At 40.7% G+C, this 23249-nt stretch overlaps 1 protein-coding gene across 8 annotated transcripts in view; it reads right to left on the bottom strand.

The window, feature by feature from the left end:
- LOC133619711 (chondroitin sulfate proteoglycan 4-like) overlaps positions 1–20964 on the bottom strand; it is a 32722-nt gene extending 11758 nt beyond the window's left edge. For 3 of the 8 annotated variants that reach the window (XM_061980945.2, XM_061980946.2, XM_061980952.1), the window contains exons 1-18: positions 20806–20964; positions 18822–18985; positions 13674–14777; positions 13219–13608; positions 13008–13129; positions 11755–11863; positions 9525–10853; positions 9157–9249; positions 7490–7981; positions 7286–7420; positions 5334–5519; positions 5077–5259; positions 4824–5000; positions 4146–4344; positions 3939–4070; positions 3632–3807; positions 3363–3558; positions 67–238 (exon numbers count right to left, since the gene is read on the bottom strand). In XM_061980945.2, the coding sequence (XP_061836929.1) occupies positions 67–238; positions 3363–3558; positions 3632–3807; positions 3939–4070; positions 4146–4344; positions 4824–5000; positions 5077–5259; positions 5334–5519; positions 7286–7420; positions 7490–7981; positions 9157–9249; positions 9525–10853; positions 11755–11863; positions 13008–13129; positions 13219–13608; positions 13674–14777; positions 18822–18985; positions 20806–20869 (5423 nt within the window). In that variant the 5' untranslated portion in view covers positions 20870–20964. The remainder of the gene's footprint in view (positions 1–66; positions 239–3362; positions 3559–3631; positions 3808–3938; positions 4071–4145; positions 4345–4823; positions 5001–5076; positions 5260–5333; positions 5520–7285; positions 7421–7489; positions 7982–9156; positions 9250–9524; positions 10854–11754; positions 11864–13007; positions 13130–13218; positions 13609–13673; positions 14778–18821; positions 18986–20805) is intronic. The other 5 variants (XM_061980947.2, XM_072915386.1, XM_061980950.2 and 2 more) reach the window with 5 other exon arrangements.
- Positions 20965–23249: the final 2285 nt, after the last annotated feature.

The raw sequence follows: 23249 nt of genomic DNA, 5'->3' as shown, positions 1-23249 counted from the left end.
TACAGTATATCACTATGGAAGTGTCTAAATTAAGCCAATTCTGAAACACAGAAACGAGTAGAACACCTGGTGAGGTTGCGGCCATGGATAGACAAAGCGCCGTGGCGCGGAAGAGAAGTCAGACGGTAAACAACATGGTGGTCTTTCTGGAAGGGCTTGGGCACTTTCCCAAGGAGATTGGAGGCATCAAGTTTAGATGTGTCAATTATAATCCTGCCACCTTCCGACACCACAGCGCCTGAGAGACAGATCAAAAAAAGCATAGCTCATTTTGGTTGTATTATGGTTCATGTACTTTTATTCTAGCCCGTCAAGTGGGTGTTTCTTAAAAGCCACATTTGTATCCTGCAGCAGAGCTCATGCATTTCAATTTGGAGAAATAAATGGTAAATGGGTTATACTTGTATAGCGCTTTTCTACCTACAAGGTACTCAAAGCGCTTTGACACTATTTCCACATTCACATTCACCCATTCACACACTATGATCAGTCAGGCAATATTACATTTAATGAAAATGTTATATAAATGAATAAAACACTTTATAAATATGTATTATGTGCAGGAAGAAATAACAGTTACAATTGAAATGTATCTTCCAAATAAGAAAGAGGTTTTATCACATCAACATCGGACTAACACCGCTCCTTTAAATCTCATTAATACCACAGAAGAGGCAAACTGTCATTTTCCGGACACGATAAAGGCTTAAATAATGTCAAACACGTAGCATTACAATAACCACAAAATACATTTTTGACAGGCAATCACATTTTGGCACAACACTGGCAATAGCTGGAGGTGTTCAAGTTGAGGTGTTGTTCTCCACTATTTTGCTACGCGATGACGAAACCATCCCAGTCTACTCCGTTCCGTCCGGCTACCATGTCAACCTGTCCACTCAAGCCCATTGACGCTGGCGGAAGCCTACCTCAGTGGCTTCTATACGCCATTCAAACGTGGATTCCATCACAACGCCCATGACTTCACCGTGGAGAAAATGAAGGTATGGACTTGACAGGTGTTAAAGGCGATGGAAGCGGAAACCCTCTGCTATTGCTTGGATTGACATGACATCACGTTTCATTAAGAATGCGTGGCGATTAAGCCAGTGTCTGTTCTCAATGAGTACTTGGCACCATTTAGACTTTCTTAAATAAAAACAACCCTTTGCTTGCATTGTTTTCGGCTGTACAAATCTGGAAAATGATACAGGTTTCTTTTAAGAGGTAATCAAGACGAGCAGAAGAGTTCAAGATTTTACGAAAGATGACAACAAAAAATGGCACACACTCCAAACAAAGGGAACAGAGTGTAAGAATTTTGCATTTTGAATTTTGAAAGTTTTTTGAAAATTGAAACAATAATTTTTGAAAGTTTGCAGTGACTACTTTGTTAAAAATGTGTTTGATATACTTTTAACTTTTATTATTCCCCATTTAAATATTATCTTAATATTATTTGTATTTTATCTTGTTTCGGGTTTGTAAGCGAAACCTAAACGAGTTAAGCTTTTACAAAAGGCAGCAATCATGAATGAAGCGTTCAGCACATAGGCAATGTTAAGATATATAGCTATATTTTGATGAAGACGGGGAAAACCACGTGTACTTGTAAATGGCGCGTGCAACAACAAACATCATGGCTGCTGACACTAAGTTAAATCCTGAAATGCAACCTTACCCGAGCAAAAACGACACATATTTATCCGGGAGAGTCTTGATACCAATTTCTTTGATGCAGCCACTACCAAATAAGTTGTAGACTTCTATGCTTTTCCATATTTTCATCTGTTGTGTCACGTAGAATGATGTCTGAAGCACCAGACATCTTGATATGTCCATGAATACCACCAAAAGACAATCCTTCATATCACTCGACAATTTTTTTTTGATAAAGTATAGAGATCTATTCCATTGTATAATTTGATGTTTTGCTCATATTTGCTTTTTGCAGGAAGATCTAGGCCCATTGTGTACTCAGCAAATATGCACACTGTTTGCTGCACAACAGCCATCTTGGCTTGGTTGACCACGACTGTTTTTTACCATCGGGAAGTGGTGACGTGACGGAAAACAAGCAATTCTCCAGAGGAGAGACGGTAATGTGGAGTCCAGATAGCAAGCTTGTCTCGATCGACTGCGCTTGGCCAGGGGACATCTCCACGCCGCCTTCCCGTGCTAGTTGACGTAGGCGAAAGCCGACCTCAGTGGCTTCTGTACGCCGTTCAAACGTGGATTCCATTGGTTCCTCCAACGTGTCGAAGCAAAGTGCAGGCAGCCACTCCTTCCTCGCCGCCGCAGTTTGGTAAAGTCATTGCTCATATTGGCAATCATTCCGTGTCTATGACTGCTGTTTAGTGCACAAACGCTGCTTGATGATAACACCAGCTACTCCAGTGGGTCTGACGCCGCCAGTTACTCCAGTGGGTCTGACGCCACCAGCCTCTCCAGTGGGTCTGACGCCACCAGCCACTCCTCCAGCGTGTCCTCCGATGACCCTGTTTCCAACCTCACCTCCAGCAGGTCCCCTGACAACGCCGCTTCCAGCCACGCCTCCAGTGGGTCCTCCAGCCTCAAGTGGGCTTTCTGCCTCGCCTCCAAATCTGCAGTCAGCTTCAGCCTTGCATCCAGCTCGGCAGCCAACTGACCTACTGCAGAAGCGTCCACCTAGCGATTGCACTCCTCCTTATCACCACGCATGTGGGCAATTTATGGACGCTCTCCGCACCATCATCAGCGATGCCCAGGACTTGAGCGTGAAACTCTTTGGCTGCTGAAGTTCTGGTGCTGCTCACGTTCGCCTTCTCGCCGGCCAAAGATGTGGCCAGTGCGTGGATACCCGCCTCGCCAGCTGCAGCGGCTTTGACTTGCTGTAGCCGTTTAGTGTTCTGTTATGTTCTCAATGCTCCTTTCCTCACAGGCGCCTTGGGTTTACACACCGGCTCACACCAGTTGCTCAACCTAATCACTCCCCTTTTTAGACCCGTTCCGCCATCACGTGGATGCTGATCCATTGTTTGCTACCCGCGACTGTGTTTTGCTGGTTTTAATTGTTTATATACGCTAATCTTCATGTGAGGGTAAGCATTTAAATTGTGTTATTTTTCCTTGTGTATCGAGGTAAAGAATCTTACCTGCACGCTGCCTGAGGTCCTTCGCATCATTGGAATCACAAACACTCCACAACATGCCGGCAAACAACAGTACTGTTGTAATTGGTGGAAACTGGTTGTACATAGACTTTGTGAGTTCGTTTTTGGTCGTAAAAAATGTAACTTGAAGATTAGTAATTCACCATATAAGGGATAATGTACTGCATATTCTACCTTGAGGGATATGAACTGACTTTTGTTAGCACATACCTGCATTGTTAAGGGGTCTGCTGTCATGTTGAAGATAGTGAAGATGTTTGTTTGCCTGGTAGGAGATCAAAATGGTGAAGGTGTTTGGCGGGAGGAAGATGGGAGGATAAGACACGGTGAAAGAAAACGTGTCTGTAGCCAACCATACCACTGACTCTGGCTTGTTCTGATCGTACAAGACAACCCCAGAGTTCACCTAAGGCAGAAACGACTACTTCAATTTACCATTCATTCACAGATTAAAAAAAACACACATTAGTTGTGACTACCATCCTCTGTGTGAACGTAGAAATATCCTGAGTAGAGTTGTCTGGCATATAACGGACCAAGCGGCCCAATTTTGGAGGAATGGTCACTGTATACACCAAAGTGTCATTTATTGCAACATCAGTGGGGTTGCTGGTTATCACCTGAAGCTCATGCTCAGATATTGGTGTCACAGATCCTTTAAAGTCAACAAAAAACACAGTGTCAGGAATTTTAGTGACAGAGACAAGGAAAAAAAAAAGACGTCCCTAACAGCCAAGACTCAGTGATCTGTGAGGTTATTCTACTAAAAATAGTAAGCCGTTATACCTGGGTACACCTCCACTGGATGGTTTCTCTGTAGTGTAAGTACAAAAGAATGAGCTGTAGTGCTGAAGATTTGGCGATTGGCATAGTTCACGCCGTCATTCACCTGAAAGTGGAAGCCACCAGTCAAAGCACCTAAACGGAGAGCGCCAACAACGTGAAGAAAATAAGAATTATTTCATTGACTCAAGAATGTTCTTTGCATCTCACCATTGTGCGCAAAGAGTAGCTGGCCACTTTCAATGTGAATCTGCGTGAAGTTTAAGATGTGTTTGGAGGGGGCGCTCTTCAGAGCCAGGTAGCCATTACTGGGTGGTGTGACGATGAACTCAAGCTTGTCAGGTGGCATGTCAGAGTCCTCAGCGCTGAGATCGTCCACTGAGATTTCTGTCACCGAATCCACCCAAACCTGAGAGGAACAATAAAATATATATTTTTTCATTTGTGCATACAAACAAATTAGTTTAGATCTGAGGAGTACGGTGAACCCTTGCAACTTGATCTGTTGCAGAAGACTGTTCTATTTTGGAATAATAAACCATGTTCAGAACCTTACTTTTGATTATTACAACTTTATTTTCATTTTTTTGGTACATTACCATTATCATTTTTCTCTTTGTCTTGCATTGTCACAGTTTAAAAAAAATATTTGAACATACTTCACTTGAAAGTTTAGATTGAAATCCAAGTCATTTGACTGTCAAACCATGTTAAGTTTCAAGGTATACTTGCATTGCATAGGTGCCAAACGCAAGACTCGTAGGTCAGGTGTGACCCACCACATAATTTTATCTCCATAAGCATTTTTACATATTGTCCACCTTCTTTGCAATATAGGTTATTTGAAATTTGGAAGAATATATCCCTTGTGGGCATTATACTTTCTACCTTTAGACCATTGTTGGTTGTAACAACAGGAGTCTCATCATTGACAGGCGTGACATTGATCTGCACGGTACAGGGTAGACTGTGCTTCTGGTTCTCTGTCTGATTGGCAATGATGGTAAAGTTGTCTCTCACTGTGTCACTGCCATCATGGATATAGGAAATGTATTCACGCTCCAACTGTAGAGTGAAATGTGCCATGTTGGACTTGGACTTGGTCAAGATGAAACAATATGAAAATCTAGATTCTGAGTACCTCCGTGTGTGTGAAAGCAGTGATGGGCATCCCTGGGATCCGACTGTGCTCCAAGTGACCGTGTCGTGGTGGAACAACAATTTGATACAGGAAATTCCTCCCTGAAAAGTGATGACTATTAACTGTGATTATGTCAGGTGTAAGCGGCAGAGACGACCCCTCATCCAATGTCAAGTCAGAGACCTACGGAATAAAACCCAACTTGAACAATTTTCAGGTGCCTCACCACAATTTGGCTTATTTGGTTCAAGCATTACCTGTAGAGGCAGTAGCGTGGGAATAATATCAATCGCCATTTTAAAGGGTCCAACCTTGGTGACCCCATTGGTAGCCTCCAACAGAGCAGAATCATTGGCGCTTCCTGAAGTCTGCTGGTAGTAGATGACCAAACCCTTGTTGATGTCCTCCTGAGTGAAGGAAGTTGTTGGCTCCCATCTAAATTTCTGTGAATTTTGAATTATTCATTATCCAATGGAAGATGCTTAAGCTATCCATCCATTGTTTGCTAGACTTCTTACCCTTTTCATAAATAGGATCATATGACAATTAAAGTGAAGTAAATTGTGAATTATATGTATATAGCGCTTTTCTCTAGAGACTCAAAGCAATTTACATAGTGAAACCCATTATCTACATCTTTAAGCTACATTCAAACCAGTTTGGGTGGCACTGGGAGCAGGTGGGTAAAGTATCTTGCCCATGGACACAACAGATGGTGGAGGATTGAACCTGGCATGGCCTCTCTACCAACCGAGCCACACCTTCCCAATTTAAGGAAAAAAGGCTCACTACACCCCTGACTGCTCGCCAGTCAATCACAGGGTAAAGCTAAAGAAGAACAACCATTTATACCGCATTAACACTATCAGTGAGTGGGGACTGAAACATTGCTGACTGCATTAAAGTCTGCCAAGTGATCCACTACATTATCAGTCACTCATATTTAAGCCATATTGGTCTGTCGTATGCAAACTTTTTTATGCTGTAATAAGTGTCTGTCTTTAAAGGGGAACATTATCACCAGACCTACTGTATGTAAGTGTCAATATATACCTTGGAAAAAAGACCATATATTTTTTTAACCGATTTTCGAACTCTAAATGGGTGAATTTGGGCGAATTAAACGCCTTTCTATTATTCGCTCTCGGAGCGATGACGTCACAACGTGACGTCACATCGGGAAGCAATCCGCCATTTTCTCAAACACATTACAAACACCGAGTCAAATCAGCTCTGTTATTTTCCGTTTTTCGACTGTTTTCCGTACCTTGGAGACATCATGCCTCGTCGGTGTGTTGTCGGAGGGTGTAACAACACGAACAGGGACAGATTCAAGTTGCACCAGTGGCCCAAAGATGCCAAAGCAAGAAATTGGACGTTTGTTCCGCACACTTTACCGACGAAAGCTATGCTACGACAGAGATGGCAAGAATGTGTGGATATCCTGCGACACTCAAAGCAGATGCATTTCCAACTGGACTGGATAGATCAGCTTTCAGGAAAAGAGAGCGGATGAGGGTATGTCTACAGAATATATTAATTGATGAAAACTGGGCTGTCTGCACTCTCAAAGTGCATGTTGTTGCCAAATGTATTTCATATGCTGTAAACCTAGTTCATAGTTGTTAGTTTCCTTTAATGCCAAACAAACACATACCAATCGTTGGTTAGAAGGCGATGCCGAATTCGTCCTCGCTTTCTCCCGTGTCGCTGGCTGTCGTGTCGTTTTCGTTGGTTTCGCTTACATACGGTTCAAACCGATATGGCTCAATAGCTTCAGTTTCTTCTTCAATTTGGTTTTCGCTACCTGCCTCCACACTACAACCATCCGTTTCAATACATGCATAATCTGTTGAATCGCTTAAACCGCTGAAATCCGAGTCTGAATCCGAGCTAATGTCGCTATACCTTGCCGTTCTAACCGCCATGTTTGTTTGTGTTGGCATCACTGTGTGACGTCACAGGAAAATGGACGGGTGTATATAACGATGGTTAATATCAGGCACTTTGAAGCTTTTTTTAGGGATATTGCGTGATGAGTAAAATTTTGAAAAAAACTTTGAAAAATAAAATAAGCAACTGGGAACTGATTTTTAATGGTTTTAACCCTTCTGAAATTGTGATAATGTTCCCCTTTAAATAACACAGTTTTTTGTCCAGAAGCAATTGAGTGGTGCTCCTATAGGGATGTGATTCAGGTTTTAGGCACCTGGAAACGATGTTGGTGTCCTTCGTTTTTTGTTCGCCGCTTTTTCTCAGAGGTAAACATCTCAATTAAGCCCAAAGATGGTGGGCTTTGGACAGTGAAGATTATCTCTGAAGGCTGGCTGTCAACATGGATGACCTGGAGGTAATGGAAGTAGAGAGGTGACAATATGAAGCTTATTGAAACGTCTTAGCAAGACCATCATACCTCTAACTGGTCTTTATTTAAGGAGACATTGTGCCCCTCCGCAACGACCACTGGACGATTATTGATGACTATTGGTGGTCTCTGATGACTCTTAAGGTAGATTTTTATCTGCAAGCCAATGTCTAGATACACTTCCCTCCTCCAATCATGTGATTGCCCTTCTCTGTTTTTCTCCTTTGCTCTCGCTGTGATATTAAAGCCATCTGAAAACTCGTGGCTGCCGTCATGGTGATAAAACAGGCGCTTTGCTTCCAGATCTTCCTGGGTGAATAAGGAAACAGCATCTGCCTCTGCTGCAGATTCACCATCATTCTTGAGAAGTACACCACGTTTGGGTGGAAGGAAGACCTCGTACGTTAGTTGCTGTGAATCTCTGATGTCAAGGTTGCTAAAGATGCTGAGGTTACATGAGGTTAGAGTCGTTATTCCACCTTGCTGGACCATGAGGCCTGTGTTGTTTTTCACTTCAATGTAAGGATCCTGTGCCTTAACCTGCAACAGAAAGACATTGTAATTCTGCCAAGTCACAAGCAAGTCAAACCATTACTCCATATATGTGTTTGTTTGTTGGATTCTCCCTCTCTCATGCACAGAAACACTTGGTATTCACTACATGTTAAATTATTTTTGTATCTGATCATCTTCAAATTTGGTGTATGCGATAGCCAATAGTCGCTTAACTCAGTGTTTTTCAACCACTGTGCCGCGGCACACTGGTGTGCCGTGAGATACAGTCCGATGTGCTGTAGGAGATTATGTAATTTCACCTAATTGGGTTAAAAAACAATTTTGCAAACCAGTAGTTATAATCCGCAAATGTGCCATTGTTGAGTGTATGTGCTGTCTATAACTCGGCAGAGTAACTGTGTAATACTCTTCCATATCAGTAGGTGGCAGCAGGTAGCTAATTGCTTTGTAGATGTCGGGAACATGGTTTGTCGTGATCACAACATGTGGGAGGCAGCGTGCAGGTAAAAACTTAAACCAAAAATAAACAAAAGGCATTGAAGCTTAGGGAAGGCTATACAAAACTAAATGAAAACTGAACTGGCTGCAAAGTAAACAAAAGCAAAATGCTGGACGACAGCAAAGACTTACAGTGTGTGGAGCACACGGCGTCCACAAAGTACATCCGAACATGACATGACAATCAACACCAAAATATTGGCGCAAGACAAGAACTAAAACACTACACACAGGAAAACACCAAAAAAAACTCCAAATAAGACAGGGCGTGATGTGACAGGTGGTGACAGTACACCTACTTTGAGACAAGAGCTATAGTGATGCATGCTTGGTTATGCTTTGAATTTATATCCAACAATTGCGAGAATGACTTTTTACTGTCAATATTGGCTGCTGAGTTTATTTTTTTTATGTTTTCTGCTGGTGGTGTGCCTCGGGATTTTTTCAATGAAAAAAATGTGCCTCGGCTCAGAAAAGGTTGAAAAACACTGGCTTAACTGATTGTTTTTGCTGATGATTGACCCACATCTTTGCAAGACAAGTTCACTGGTAATGGGTTCCACATCAGTTCTGAAATCTTGATATTGCAGTATTTTTTTTAGTAAGTTCTGAGAGAAACCACATTTCTTATATTGAGCTTAAAAAGCTTGGGCAAACCTGGTTTAAAGTATAAAGGATGAAAAATACTAATAAGCAATTACCTCCATCAACGTAGAAACATAATGTTTCCCATCTGATACAAAAAGCACAAAGCGACCAAAACTGACTCCACTGTGTACAAACAGCACCTTTTTCTGAGGGAAAAACAAAAGAAGAATTAAGACAGTTGACGAATTTACAGTGATAATCAAACCATTAGTTGAGTAAAGGTGTCTTTTCATAGACCCGGTGCCATTATTTTCTTTATCTCTATGAAGAACCAAAAAAATCTCCCATGAATGAGTAAAAAGTTATTTTCCAGCATAAATATACCTTAATGTTCATTATATGCTGCGAAATATTAAACAAACCCATAAAACTATAAATGACTAATTCTCCATATGCAGTGTCCTTATAATTATTAATCTACCTGCTTGAGATCTCTCTGTGTGAACTCGTACAGTTTGTGATCGGGCGCACTGGTTAGGACCAGCTCCCCCATCGGAATCCCTCTCCTAGTGTAGACCAGCCAGTCGTCCTCAAAGTCTGAGTCATCATCTCGGTAGCAAAGATCATTCAAAGTCACCAACCTCTGCCCGTCTCTGGCCATATGGAATACTTTGTCAACAACTCTGACTGGTCGCTGATCGTTGATGAGTTGTATCGTGATGTTTACAGTGTGTTCGACTGGGTTTCTGTTCTCATTCTTGCCGCTGACTTTGGTTGGTTTGTAAACCACAATCTGAAACCGAAAGGAATCTTGCTTCGTCTCGCTGTCATCATGAACGTACATCACCCTTTCCTCAATGATATCCTGATTGGTGAAAATTCCAATGTTGTCGTTGATGGAGGTCGAGTTTGAGAGGTTGATTCTCCGTATTTGACCGTGCCTTGGTTGCACGGTAATGCTGTAGTGTACATCGCGGTTGCTTGCTATGTGAGTGAATAGTATACTTTTTGTGATGATTTTAGTCCCCCCTTCCACAACTGAAAGGCCTTTGTTTAAGACGGTGAAGTCGGTTGACTCCGTTCTAATGTTTATTCTGAAGTCATGACTCATTGAGATGGCAATGGTGGAGAAGGCCTGGAAGATGCAAATGTCTCTTGTGTCAACAGGCAGTCTGGTAAACAGTTCATAGGTCACCAAGCCATCCGTGATATTCTTCTGGCTGAAGGTTGAGTTTATCTTTAGAACTTTGTCAATGAGGAAAAGCTGACCTTTTTTGGGTTTGGTTAAAAGTTTGAAATATATGTCACTATCATTGAGTTTAACACCCTTGGTGATGACATGAAGGTCCTCTGGAGTGACAACTACTTTCAGAACGCCATTGACCTCCATTTTGCTTCTTGTGACCTTATAATGGATCCATCGTACCACAATGGGAAAAATAATCTCTGTCTTTGCTGCAATAGAGTCCGCGCTGACTTTGCATTTCAACCGGTCAGTGGCATTCTGAGTTTGAATTGCACGGTAAGTGTTTAGGTATCTGATCCGTTCTTTTTCAATACGTTTTTGAGAGAAGAAAGTTGTGGGTCTCCATTCACCACTTGAGTGTAAACGCTGAAGTTCACCGTACTGCGGCAGCTCTGTGACATCATAGCGAATATCCACTGGCTGATCAGCCACGTTAACTTGTACTGCAAGATGATTGATGGTGATGACTGATGCTCCACCCTGGTTCACCTCCAGTACAGTGTTGTTGACAAATTTGTATTCAAGTTCCACTGCCAGTATCCTCAAAATGACAGGGTTGCTGACCTGACATAGTAAAAGAAACAAAATATATTGCATAAATCAAAGTTTGGCATTGTTAGGCTCTCCTTACAAAATATATATAATCCTGCCATGATCTTTGAAAAACGGATTTTCTCGGGCACAATTTTGGTTTTCTTATCACCTCAGGCTCTGTTTACTCTCTCAACGTGGGAAATAGGAATCAATTCATTTAGACATAACTGAAGTTAGCTTGACAGGTTTAAAAATTAGATTTTCTTTATTTTCATCGTGGTGCTTTCCATTTACCTCCAAAGTTGTATGTCAAGGCTGGGAATAACGTCACAGCCGAGCTATGAGCGTTCCAGATATTAAGTCGGAAATCAAGATGGCCATATCTACGAAGTTATTATTGGGCTTGCCTTATCGAAACATAAACAACTTCTGGACAAATACTGTATGTGTTCCTTCTGCAACCGTCAAACACAGTGGATGAAGAGGAAACACAAAGTCGCCATTGCTAGCAATGTAGAACGTATAAAACACATTAAAAAAGGTAATTTACATTACAGTAATATTACCATGTATATAAGTCATATTATATATGGTTGATCTCAAGTGCGACAAAAACTAGTGTGAAGTCCTAATAACGAATATTAGAGAAGCTTCTAATATTTTTTACACTCAGAGCAGCCATCTTTGTCAGCCAATTTGTGGGCAATTAGGACTCCCACTTTCCGAGTAGGAAATCTGCCTTGGGGGGCATTCCAGTGGAAACTTCTGACTAGGAACTCTGAAATTCCGACAAATGCAGTAAATGGAAAAATGGAACGCACCATAAAGCTGCTGCCCCTCCCCTAAACACTTCTAGCCCACATCACCCAAGAAAAACCCTGGCATAACTACATAGCAAAGTATAATGTAGTTTAGGGACTACAAGACTTACCATCTGCCCATCGCTGACTCTGAATGCCAACCTGGTCGTGGAGACTCCAGTGTGGACAAAGTTAATCTTCCCCTCCTTCAGATCATACAAGGAGAACACGTTGATGGCCCTGGAGAAAGGATGCATGTGTGTCATTTAGGACCTGATCTACTAATGGATTGCTTGTATCAAAATATGTGCAAACTTGATAACACGTGTAAAGCTGATGTACTAAACATGTGCATAGAGGATTGCATCTCTTTAGTGAATAGAATACAGAGCGTAATCCGTTTAGCGTGTCTGAATTCATAGTACACTGATCATCAGAATGCCCACAATAGTGGGACGAGAAGACACAAATGTAAATATTCTGCCCACGCAGTTTGACTTATCAAGAATAAAACTCAACTGCCAGCGCTATTTTGCGTCTTCATTTAGCACGTCTGAAAAGTAAGTGCAAAATTACACAGTTACGCAATGCACATTGTTGTGCTGTAGCTCCATCCTACTTATGCTTGTCAATATATATGGATGGTCAAAAATCAAAATAGCAGACATACTGTCTAATCACCAAAATCATTTTATGATTTTATGGCTGCTGGATGACTTAAAATGCATTTTATTGATGCGTGTTTGTGTCTGCTTGGCTGGTGTTTATTTTTAAAATAATATTATTTTTTTAATTTAGAATATATATTATTAACATGTCTCCTATTTGAAAAAAACCTATATGCATTTTCTAACATATTATTTTTTTAATTCACAGTCAGGAACACCAGCGCATCTTTAGTGTGAAAAAAATAAAGTGGATTCCATTGTAGATGCACCGCAGGACTGCTTCTAAAATGCCCAGAAAAACTGGTACATGTCTGCTGTGTTAAAACATAGAAAAGCACCACAGGTAGGAGTATGATAACATGGATGTGCAGTAAATCGTCTAGTGTCTCCGTGGTGAAAGCCCTGTATAAAACATGCAAAAACTTTATTTAAATAGGGCAGTCTGCACCACTTTTCAATTGCACATGCAGTCTAAGTAGATCACATACAACACGCCCACTAATAGTACACATAATTTACATTTTTGCATAATTCTTTTGTTTACAAAATTGGTGCAAAAGTAGACTGTCAATCACAACTGCAACATAACTTAACAGGTTTGACATAGCCTATCTCAGCTAACTTTAGTCAAGGTACAAGGTAAGAATCTATAAAGTAACATGTATTGGTTCAATTACCTAATTAAAAAGAAACGTCTCACAAGTAACCACACCAACCTGCCGGGCTGATCTCTGTGTTCAAGGTATCCAGCCTCATTGTTCAAGTTTCCCATGGCGCTAAACACCAAGTTGGACTGACTGCTATCAGGGTCTGACACTCTCAGGACATCTGTTGTAAACTGTAAACATTGATGATATACTTCATTTTCTCATACTAAATTAGGAACTGGTTTAGTAAAAACCCATCCAGCAATCTGTTAGAACCTACCAGTCGTTTGGACGTTTGGAGTAAAGTAAAAACATTTCCCTGTGGTAAGCTGAGCACGGGCACATCATTAACAGGACTAATGCTGATGTCAAAACGGTACAAATGATGATGGTCAGTCAATGACAGAGGAAGTTCCTTGTAACCGGAGTAGATGGAGAACATGAAGTAGTCATAGTGATCCTCTGAGCCGCTGTGAACATACGAGACCCGGCCCTGCCAGAGGTCAAGCATGCTAAAAGCCAAGTGCCTCTCCTCTGCTCCAGTTGAGGTCATCGTCACTTTAGGCTCAGGGCTAGGATCAAGATGCAGGTGACCCTGGACTGGCTGCTCTTCAATGCGGAACATGAACTCAGATGGATGCAAGCCTAACTTTGGTAGATCAACATTCACCTGGGGGATTAGACACATTGGCTGTAAATGTGATAATGATTTGATGAGAATCACTAAATAAGTACCTTAATATGTTTGGGTTCCAATGGTGCCTGACTTCCTTCTTCTACCTCCAGCCTTCTCAAGAATAAGAGGTTGGAGTCATTGTTATCACTTATCCCATGGGCTGTTGTAATGTCAAACTCGTGAACATATATCGATCTGGTTGTAGACATGGTCTCTGAATGTTGGCCCATCTTGCACCCCAGGCTGATATCTTTGGAGACAACAGCATGAGGGAGTCCAGTTATTTGGGTGTTTACTTTTATTTCTCTGAGGCAGCCTCTGAAAGAGCTTCTGCTCTCAATGATTTGCAGCTGAGTATTGGAAGACATCAATCCTGTTTGCTTTGCTTCTCTCCATGCTTGTTCATTTATGCCCCCCAGAAAGAGTGGTCCTTTAAGATGGATGTTCTGCAACCCTAGACTGGCCTGGAGCAACTCTTCACCTACCTTCAGCTGGACAGTATGGGGTAGTAGTTGGAACTGAATGGGATACCATGTGAGCTTGCTGTAGAGGTGCGTGCGGGAATGCAATTTAGCCTTATTCCCTTGCACAGTTCCAACCGTTGCCACCAGGTGACCACCTTTAATCTCTAGCAAAACACCTCCCAGCATACCAGAGCTGTACAGGACTATACCATCGGCTTCTCTCCCAGAGGGGTGCAGTTCACATTCAAACACCCGTTTTTGTTGCGCGTCCCATGGTGAAAGAGAGATAAATGCTTCAGAGCTGAAAAAATGGGCCACATCGGCTTCTGTAGCTGAAAACAACTCACTACACCCCAAAGACACCTCATGGACCTTCTTGTACCCAGGAAAAGACTTTAGGCTAGACAGCAGGTTGAGTTCATTGAGGATAACTTCATCTAAACAACCTCTAAACCCAGCAGAGATGTTGAGAATGTGTGGAAGATTAAGTCCTGATGCTCCACCAACAAAAAGGGCATCTACACTGAGCTCCAGATCAGGTCCTGGTATCACAATGCTAGAGTAAGCTCTTCGGTCCATGGTGATGGAGACATGATGATGCGTGTGAGTGACTTCTACAGAATGCCATGCGAGGTCACTGAGGTTGATGTCCCTTTCTGAGCGCAGAGTATGCTCACCTGAGCCAAGGTCCACACGAACCTTAGGGGGAAGAGGTTGCAAAAAGAACTGGTGAGAAATGAAGACAATGCCCATGAGCAGCTACCTTATCTTCTAAATGTCATCATAAGGGTTAGAGTTAGAATAATAAACCGGGAATAAACCGTATAATAGACGGAAACATGCCATTTCAGGGTTTCAAGGTCTTGCTGCTGATGAGTTAATATTTATTATTACATTTTCTAAAAACAACAAGTTATTTGTGTGCAGGTCCATCTGCCTTATTTGAAACCAATTATAGTATGCTGTTTCTATAGGCCTCCTAGTGCTGATGCTCTGTATCTGAAGGAGTTATGTGAGATGTTTGACAGGATATCAGATGAGAATAGAGAATTCTATTTACTGGGTGATATGAATGTTGACTGGCTGGGACAGGGGTGTACAAACAAAAATAAGTTACTATCCATTTTAAATGCTTGCAATCTGTCCCAAATTGTTGCCCCTCCCATGAGAATAGGTAGTAATAGTGATGGTATTATTTTAGCTACATGCATTGATCATATTTATACAAATGTCCCGGACCAATGCTCCAAAGCAGTCTCGGTTCCTGTAGGTTTTACTGACCACAATATAATAGCTGTCACTAGAAAGACAAGGGTTCCTAAACCTAAAGCGAAAATTATTTTTACAAGGTCTTACAAGAGATTTGATGAAGAATGTTTAATTGATGATATATCCTGTTTAAATTGGAACGAGGTGTGCAGTGAAGAAGACCCTGAGGCTACACTGGACTTATTTATGTTAATGTACATGAGTGTTGTGGACAAGCATGCCCCTTTGAAAAAGTTTTCAGTCAAAACTAAGTCTGCCTCATGGATTGATAATGAACTTAGAAGTTTAATGACAGAAAGAGACATGGCTAAAAAAGCTCAGGTTTAATTGATGACAGGCATAAGTACTGTTCCTTAAGAAACCAGGTCACAAAGTTAAACAAACTGAAAAAAAGGGAATATTACAAACAGAGGTTATATGATGTGAGATATGATAGCAAAAACGTATGGAATGTTTTGAATGAAATCATGGGTAGAAAGAACAATGTCTGTACACCTTCTGTGGAATCAAATGGGTTGGTACTCACTAAGCCATGTGACATTGCCAATCATTTTAATAACTATTATGTTGACAAGGTATCTCAATTAAGGCATGGTATGCATATATCCAATAACAACAAATCAGCTGACCTCATTAGGAATATTATAATGGATAATAAGGACTGTGAATTCAATTTTCATCAGGTTGAAGTCAGTGAGGTTGAGAGGTTACTACACTCTCTTCCGGACAACAAAGTAGCTGGTGTAGACAACCTGGATAGTAAGTTACTGAAAATGACTGCTGGTATCATATCAGTGCCTGTCTGTCATATTTTTAATACATGTTTACAAGTGGGCCTGTGTCCAAAGATATGGAAGGTGGCTAAGGTTACTCCTCTACATAAGGATACCAAATTGTCTTTCAATGAGGGCAATTCTAGACCAATAAGCATCCTACCTGGGTTATGTAAAATACTGGAGAAATGTGTCTATGCACAAATTCAAGCTTACTTTCAATCAAATGGGCTAGCAACTGATTCTCAACATGCATATAGAACGGGCCACTCTACATCCACTGCTCTTATACAAATGACGGACGATTGGCTTAATGCTCTAGATAATTCTATGTTGGTTGGAGCTGTGCTGTTAGATTTTAGTGCTGCATTTGACGTGATTGACCACTCTCTTTTAATAGAGAAACTTAAATGTTTTGGTTTTAATACTTGGGCTTTAATGTGGATACAGAGTTATTTGTCCTCAAGATCACAACAGGTGTATCTTAATGGCAGCTTGTCTAATAGCAGAAGTTTGGATTGTGGTGTTCCACAGGGAAGTTGCCTAGGACCTTTACTTTTTTTCTATATTCACCAATGATTGGGTTACCGGGCGTGCAAGATTGGTTCTTTATGCTGATGATGCAAGCTTATATTATGCTGCACCATCATGCAGTGTACTTAATGTAGTATTGAGTGAGGGACTAAAAGCTGTGCATGACTGGACAGTATGTAACAGACTTGTCCTTAACATCTCAAAAACAAAAAGTATTATATTGGGGACCAGGCAAGGGTTATCTTGTGACCCAAAGTTGGATCTGAGGCTAGGTATCTCAACAGTTCAACAGGTCAGAAGTGCCAAACTCCTTGGTGTGATGCTGGACTGCACTCTATCCTGGTCAAATCATATCAGTGATATAGTTACAAAGATGGGAAGGGCTGTTGGTGTTTCCAGGAAATGTGCTGCTTTTGTTGATCCACCTCTTCTTTGTCAAATTGTTAAGAGTTTAGTCTTGTGTCATGTGGACTATTGTTCTACAGTCTGGGCGTCTGCTGCAAGTGGTGAGATCAGTAAGCTCCAGATTGTCCAGAATAGGGCAGCAAGGCTGATTCTTGGTTGTTCACTAAGAACCAACGTGAACCAAATGCATACATCTTGTCAGCTAATACTCTAATATTGTTCAAATCAGTGACCAGTAGTAAAACTCCTGCTTTTCTCATGGCCCAAATAGTTCACAGTAGCACTATACATAATCACAATATTAGGGCGTCCAGTGAGGGGCATTTTGTACTCCCTCGTCCCAGGAAGAATGTTTTGCGGAAATCTTTTATTTATAGATCTTTGTCGCTCTGGAATAACCTGCCTCAAATTCTCACCGGCATTGAAAGTAAACAGGTTTTTAAAAAGACTTGTCCAGGGTGTACACCGCCTTCCGCCCGATTGTAGCTGAGATAGGCTCCAGCGCCCCCCGCGACCCCAAAGGGAATAAGCAGTAGAAAATGGATGGATGGAATATGTAATGTTGATTACCAGCAATAGACCAATCAGTCTAATTAATTTATTTTAAAAGTAATAATGAATCCAGTTGACTAAATGTTTGGCGATGGGCACAGGTTTTAGAGTGACCAAACGTCCTGTTTTCTCATTATATGTCCTGTTTTCACATCCTGTGCTGGCTTGTCTTAGTTTTTTTAAAGTGATGAAAATGTCCTGTTTTCTATATTTAAGATATATATACAGTTTATTTATTGTTAGTTAAAGTAATACATTTATTATTTACATCGTTACATTAGAATGTTTAAAGTTGCTATTCTTGTAAAAAGCTGGATTTGTTATTTGTTCTCCGACTTCTTCTGTCCAGGTGACAGGCATGATTGATGATCTACAATAAACTTCCAGGAAGCAAGGAAGCTGGGAAACACCTCGCCAGTCGATCATGTTGAAATTGTACACAGGCTTGTGATCACAGCGTCGCTATAAATAGTTTGTCTGCGTTAGCGCTTATAATAACAATATCACTAATACTTGGTGAATAATCAAATCACAAAATGTAAATGGAGTATTGTTGGAGTTTTTTCAATGGTTATTTATGGGATTTCATGGTCTTCTATTTATGTTTATTTACAAGTTAGAATACATTAAAGAAAAAGAAAAATCCATCCACCGTCATGTCTTTCATAATGATTTTTAACGATAGGCAAAAATCCAAAATAAGTGCAGTTCCCCTTTAAGAGTAAGTTTGTATAGTCAGTCTTAAATTTGTACATGGATTAATATCCTGATTAGGGGCCCAAACACGTTGACGCAACACCTGTAACATCGAAGGTTTCATACCGCTTAAAGGGATCCTATTATGCAAAACCAACTTTAGAACGGAAAAAACTGCGCATTCTGAAAAGACACTCAGAGTGCGGCTTGTAGATTGTCTGCAAAACATAATCTATGCAAATTTTTGACCAAAACACCACCATTACATATTATGTGGACCACAACGATGTGTTGTAAAAAAAAAAATCCTACTATGACCGCTTTCATATTATTTCCCACTGATTTCTCATTTTAAAATGCTTCCCCCCTCATGTGAAAACTTGTTGAGAAATGTAGTCAGTGAGGTTATTTCATGGTTGTGTGCATGCAATCTGACACCAAACTGAGTGCAACTTGCTCCAGGAGAGTAAACGTCAACACATCATGTATGAATCATACCCACGTTGTAACTCACCTGTAGGCGCCCCGAGGTCACCTCCAACAGCAAGAAGTCTGCAGGCCCCGCAGCCAAAAATAACAGGCCTTGTTGGCTGGAAGTTCTAAACTGCACACGTAGCACCGTCTGAAAGGATGCTTGGACAGTCTGCAGCTGGATGGAGCTGTCGCCAAAGAATGACACTGGAATAGTGAGCACAGAGCACATTCAGTCCAGTTTTGGAGCCTAACATAGTTTATGAGTCCTATATTCTCATCTTTCTTACAAACTAAGTGTATGATCAATCCCATACTAACACTCTGTCATTCGTTATTCAGGCACAAATCAGGCTGCTAATGCCCACGGCCGAGAGTTTTATTGACCCACCTGTCAATGCTTTGCACTCTACACCTGCTATCCAAATTCAATTAATGGCAGCTAATGCACTCCAAAGCGGGTCACCCAAATATTGTCCGACGCTAATTAGACCACAGTGCTGACCCAAATGACAACATGTTGGACTTTAGCAGAAGATGGTTTTATTTTCGGGTTAGAAAAGGGAAGAGCTGACCACTTTGTGTCTTTAGAAAGATAATAATACCCAGATCTGATTGGGGTTAAGGTTAGGTTTAAGGTTATTTCAAAGGTGTGCTCAATATTATTTATAATCATTAATGCAGTCTTGAATTAAATTGATTTGACCTGAAAAAACATCAGTGGTGAAGCACTGCCATCCATTAGAATCAGTGCTTGCAGGTCAGTCAGTGCAAGTGTTTTGGAAATGGCTGTTGTTGAATGTTCATTTAATTTTAGGCAAATAGGGGTGGCGTGGCGAGGTTGGTAGAGTGGCCGTGCCAGCAATCGGAGGGTTGCTGGTTACTGGGGTTCAATCCCCACCTTCTTCCATCCTAGTCAAGTCTGTTGTGTCCTTGGGCAAGACACTTCACCCTTGCTCCTGATGGCTGCTGGTTAGCGCCTTGCATGGCAGCTCCTGCCATCAGTGTGTGAATGTGTGTGTGAATGGGTGAATGTGGAAATAGTGTCAAAGCGCTTTGAGAACCTTGAAGGTAGAAAAGCGCTATACAAGTATAACCCATTTATCATTTATTTATATAAATATGTTTTTGTAAAGTAACAACTAGAATTATAGTAACCCTTTATTGGACATAAACCCACATTTGTAACATATGTGGGTTTTCAAAATGGAGCCTGCATGGCTCAGTTGAAAACAGAAAAACTGCTATACTTCTAGATCAAAAAGATGAAGAAAAATAATAACTGGTTGTACCAATAGAAAAGGGAGGAAAATATGATGACAAAAAATATGACAAATCGGATTGTTTGATTGATTGATGCAACATTTTTTTCGTCCGGCTATAATTATTATTTTGAATGTATATTTCATTTCTTTTGTAGGACATTAACAGAAACACTGAGTCAGCAGACCAAGGCAGCATGTTCATCGTCATAATGCCTATAAAGCTCCTGTCTGTCCAGTTATGGCTAATCTGCTTCTATGATAGCAGTGGATTACTTCCTATATTAGTCTGCAGCCACACGCAACTACCAAACTACACAAGCCTTTATTGTGGCACCATTAGTAAATCATGTACACACTTTTGTTATGCATACTGTTGGATTTAATATGCAGTATTGTGGATTAAATTATAAAACGGATTGATTGTTAGAATAAAGTTTGATTATAATTATAATTATTTTGGGGCACACATCAAATAATAATGAAAGGTACTGTTCAAAAGATGTATACATGGCATCCAACATTGAAAAATAAATGCTTTTTTTTAATTGATTTACATTTAATACTGAATTTTAAAAAATCCATTGCAGGAACTTTAAGTGTCCAAGAAATGCATCAATGTTATTACATTTTTTTATAAATCTTTTTTTCTTGTAAATCTACCCCTTGCAGAGGACACACCTACTGTGTAAAAAAGTGCAGCATGATAGTTTTGTCGCAATAGTGACGTTCAGACAGACTCTGTCCTTCTCTAAAACATCTTACCTGCATAAACTTGTCCTCTGCAAAATAGCAGGAGAAAAAGCAACTCAGCCAATAAAGTCACCATTGTTGTTTAAACTCCTAAAATCCCACTTTTTGTTCAAATATGAGCAACGTCTGTCTTCTCGACAGTAGCATCCATCATGCAAGTTATTTACAGCCTCTCAGTAGTCTGGATTTGGATTACTGGCGTTTGAAAAATGTACCTGTGTTTGTAGGCGAGGCTGTCACTCCTCCCACAAGTAGCTGCAGAGCCGCTTATGACCACAGGAGGGCAGACTCATCCCAAACAGCTAATGGATGGCCACTCAAGTCATGTTAAATACTCTTTATGTCACTAATTATTTATATATTAGTCATCTTTTCATACATTTTACTCCCTCTCATAGTGAGAAATTAGAGCATGAGTGTCAACCCCACTTATGACAGAGAATAATATCGGGATTTGCCTATGCATTTGATTATTATTTTTTTATGTGCACTGTCAAACCAAATCTGTTGATTTTACAGTAAAAAAAAAAGCTGGTAACTCAGTCACCAGAATTTTACTGTAGTATTTAAATCTAAATCTAAATCTAAATCTAATCTATTTTTAATGTATTTATTTATTTTTACAACATATTACAGTAAATGGAAAAACAGTACAACAGTTTTTTTACAGGAAAAAACTTAGTCGCCAACATTTTACTGTAAAATTTCCGGTGGTTTTTACAAACATTTTAAGGTAAATGGAAAAAGATTACAATTGTTTGTTTTTTTTCTGGCAAAAATGTGGTACTGATTTTCCATTTACAGTAACACACAGACAACAACCGCAGATTTTAAGGTAAACAAAAAGACCCCAGCTCAGTTGGCAGAATTTTATTGTAAAAAAAAAAGACAGTGGTAAAGTTTTTCATTTTACAGTAATATGCTGTAAAAACCACCGTGCATTTAACTGAACATATATTGTCATGGCGTAGTGGGTAGAGCAACCGTGCCAGAAACCTGAGGGTTGCAGGTTCGCTCCCCGCCTCTTACCATCCAAAAAAAAAATCGCTGCCGTTGTGTCCTTGGGCGGGACACTTCACCCTTTGCCCCCGGTGCCACTCACACCGGTGAATTGAATGATGAATGATAGGTGGTGGTCGGAGGGGCCGTTGGCGCAAATTGCAGCCACGCTTCCGTCAGTCTACCCCAGGACAGCTGTGGCTATGAAAGTAGCTTACCACCACCAGGTGTGAATGATGGGTTCTACATGTAAAGCGACTTTGGGTACTTAGAAAAGCGCTATATAAATCCCAGTTATTATTATTATTATTATTATGGATAACTTGCTTTGAAATCATAAGTCAGGCAGGTATTTAAGTTTTTATTTCTATTTTAACAAAAAAAATGTTTGGAAAGTATGATGTTTGTTGCAATTTTGCTTAACATTAAAGTTGAAAAAAATAACCAATTTCATGCAGTACATTTATTTTTTTTCTCTCAAAATGAAAGAACAAATTCATTCATCAATCAATCAATCAATGTTTATTTATATAGCCCTAAATCACAAGTGTCTCCAAGGGCTGCACAAGCCACAACGACATCCTCGGTACAGAGCCCACATAAGGGCAAGGAAAAACTCACCCCAGTGGGACGTCGATGTGAATGACTATGAGAAACCTTGGAGAGGACCGCATATGTGGGTAACCCCCCCCCATGGATGTTGAGTGGGTCTGACATAATATTGTGAAAGTCCAGTCCATAGTGGATCCAACATATCAGCGAAAGTCCAGTCCATAGTGGATCCAACATAATAGTGAGAGTCCAGTCCATAGTGGGGCCAGCAGGAAACCATCCCGAGTGGAGACGGGTCAGCAGCGCAGAGATGTTCCCAACCGATACACAGGCGAGCGGTCCACCCCGGGTCCCGACTATGGACAGCCAGCACAGAGGAGAAAAGAAAAGAAACGGCAGATCAACTGGTCTAACAGGGGGGCTATTTAAAGGCTAGAGTATACAAATAAGTTTTAAGATGGGACTTAAATGCTTCTACTGAGGTAGCATCTCTAATTGTTACCGGGAGGGCATTCCATAGTACTGGAGCCCCAATAGAAAACGCTCTATAGCCCGCAGACTTTTTTTGGGCTATGGGAATCACTAATAAGCCGGAGTTCTTTGAACGCAGATTTCTTGCCGGGACATATGGTACAATACAATCAGCAAGATAGGATGGAGCTAGACCGTGTAGTATTTTATATGTAAGTAGTAAAACCTTAAAGTCACATCTTAAGTGCACAGAAAGCCAGTGCAGGTGAGCCAGTATAGGTATATATATATGTATATATGTATATGAAGGTATATACAGTATTGGCGTAATATGATCAAACTTTCTTGTTCTTGTCAAAAGTCTAACAGCCGCATTTTGTACCAACTCCATCCATCCATCCATCTTCTTCTGCTTATCCGAGGTCGGGTCGCGG

Source organism: Nerophis lumbriciformis, linkage group LG20, assembly GCF_033978685.3.
Source record: "Nerophis lumbriciformis linkage group LG20, RoL_Nlum_v2.1, whole genome shotgun sequence".
In the NCBI taxonomy this organism is placed as follows: Eukaryota; Metazoa; Chordata; class Actinopteri; order Syngnathiformes; family Syngnathidae; genus Nerophis; species Nerophis lumbriciformis.
The sequence above is the reverse complement of the archived record's forward strand: the minus strand, read 5'-3'. Positions and strand labels throughout refer to the sequence as shown.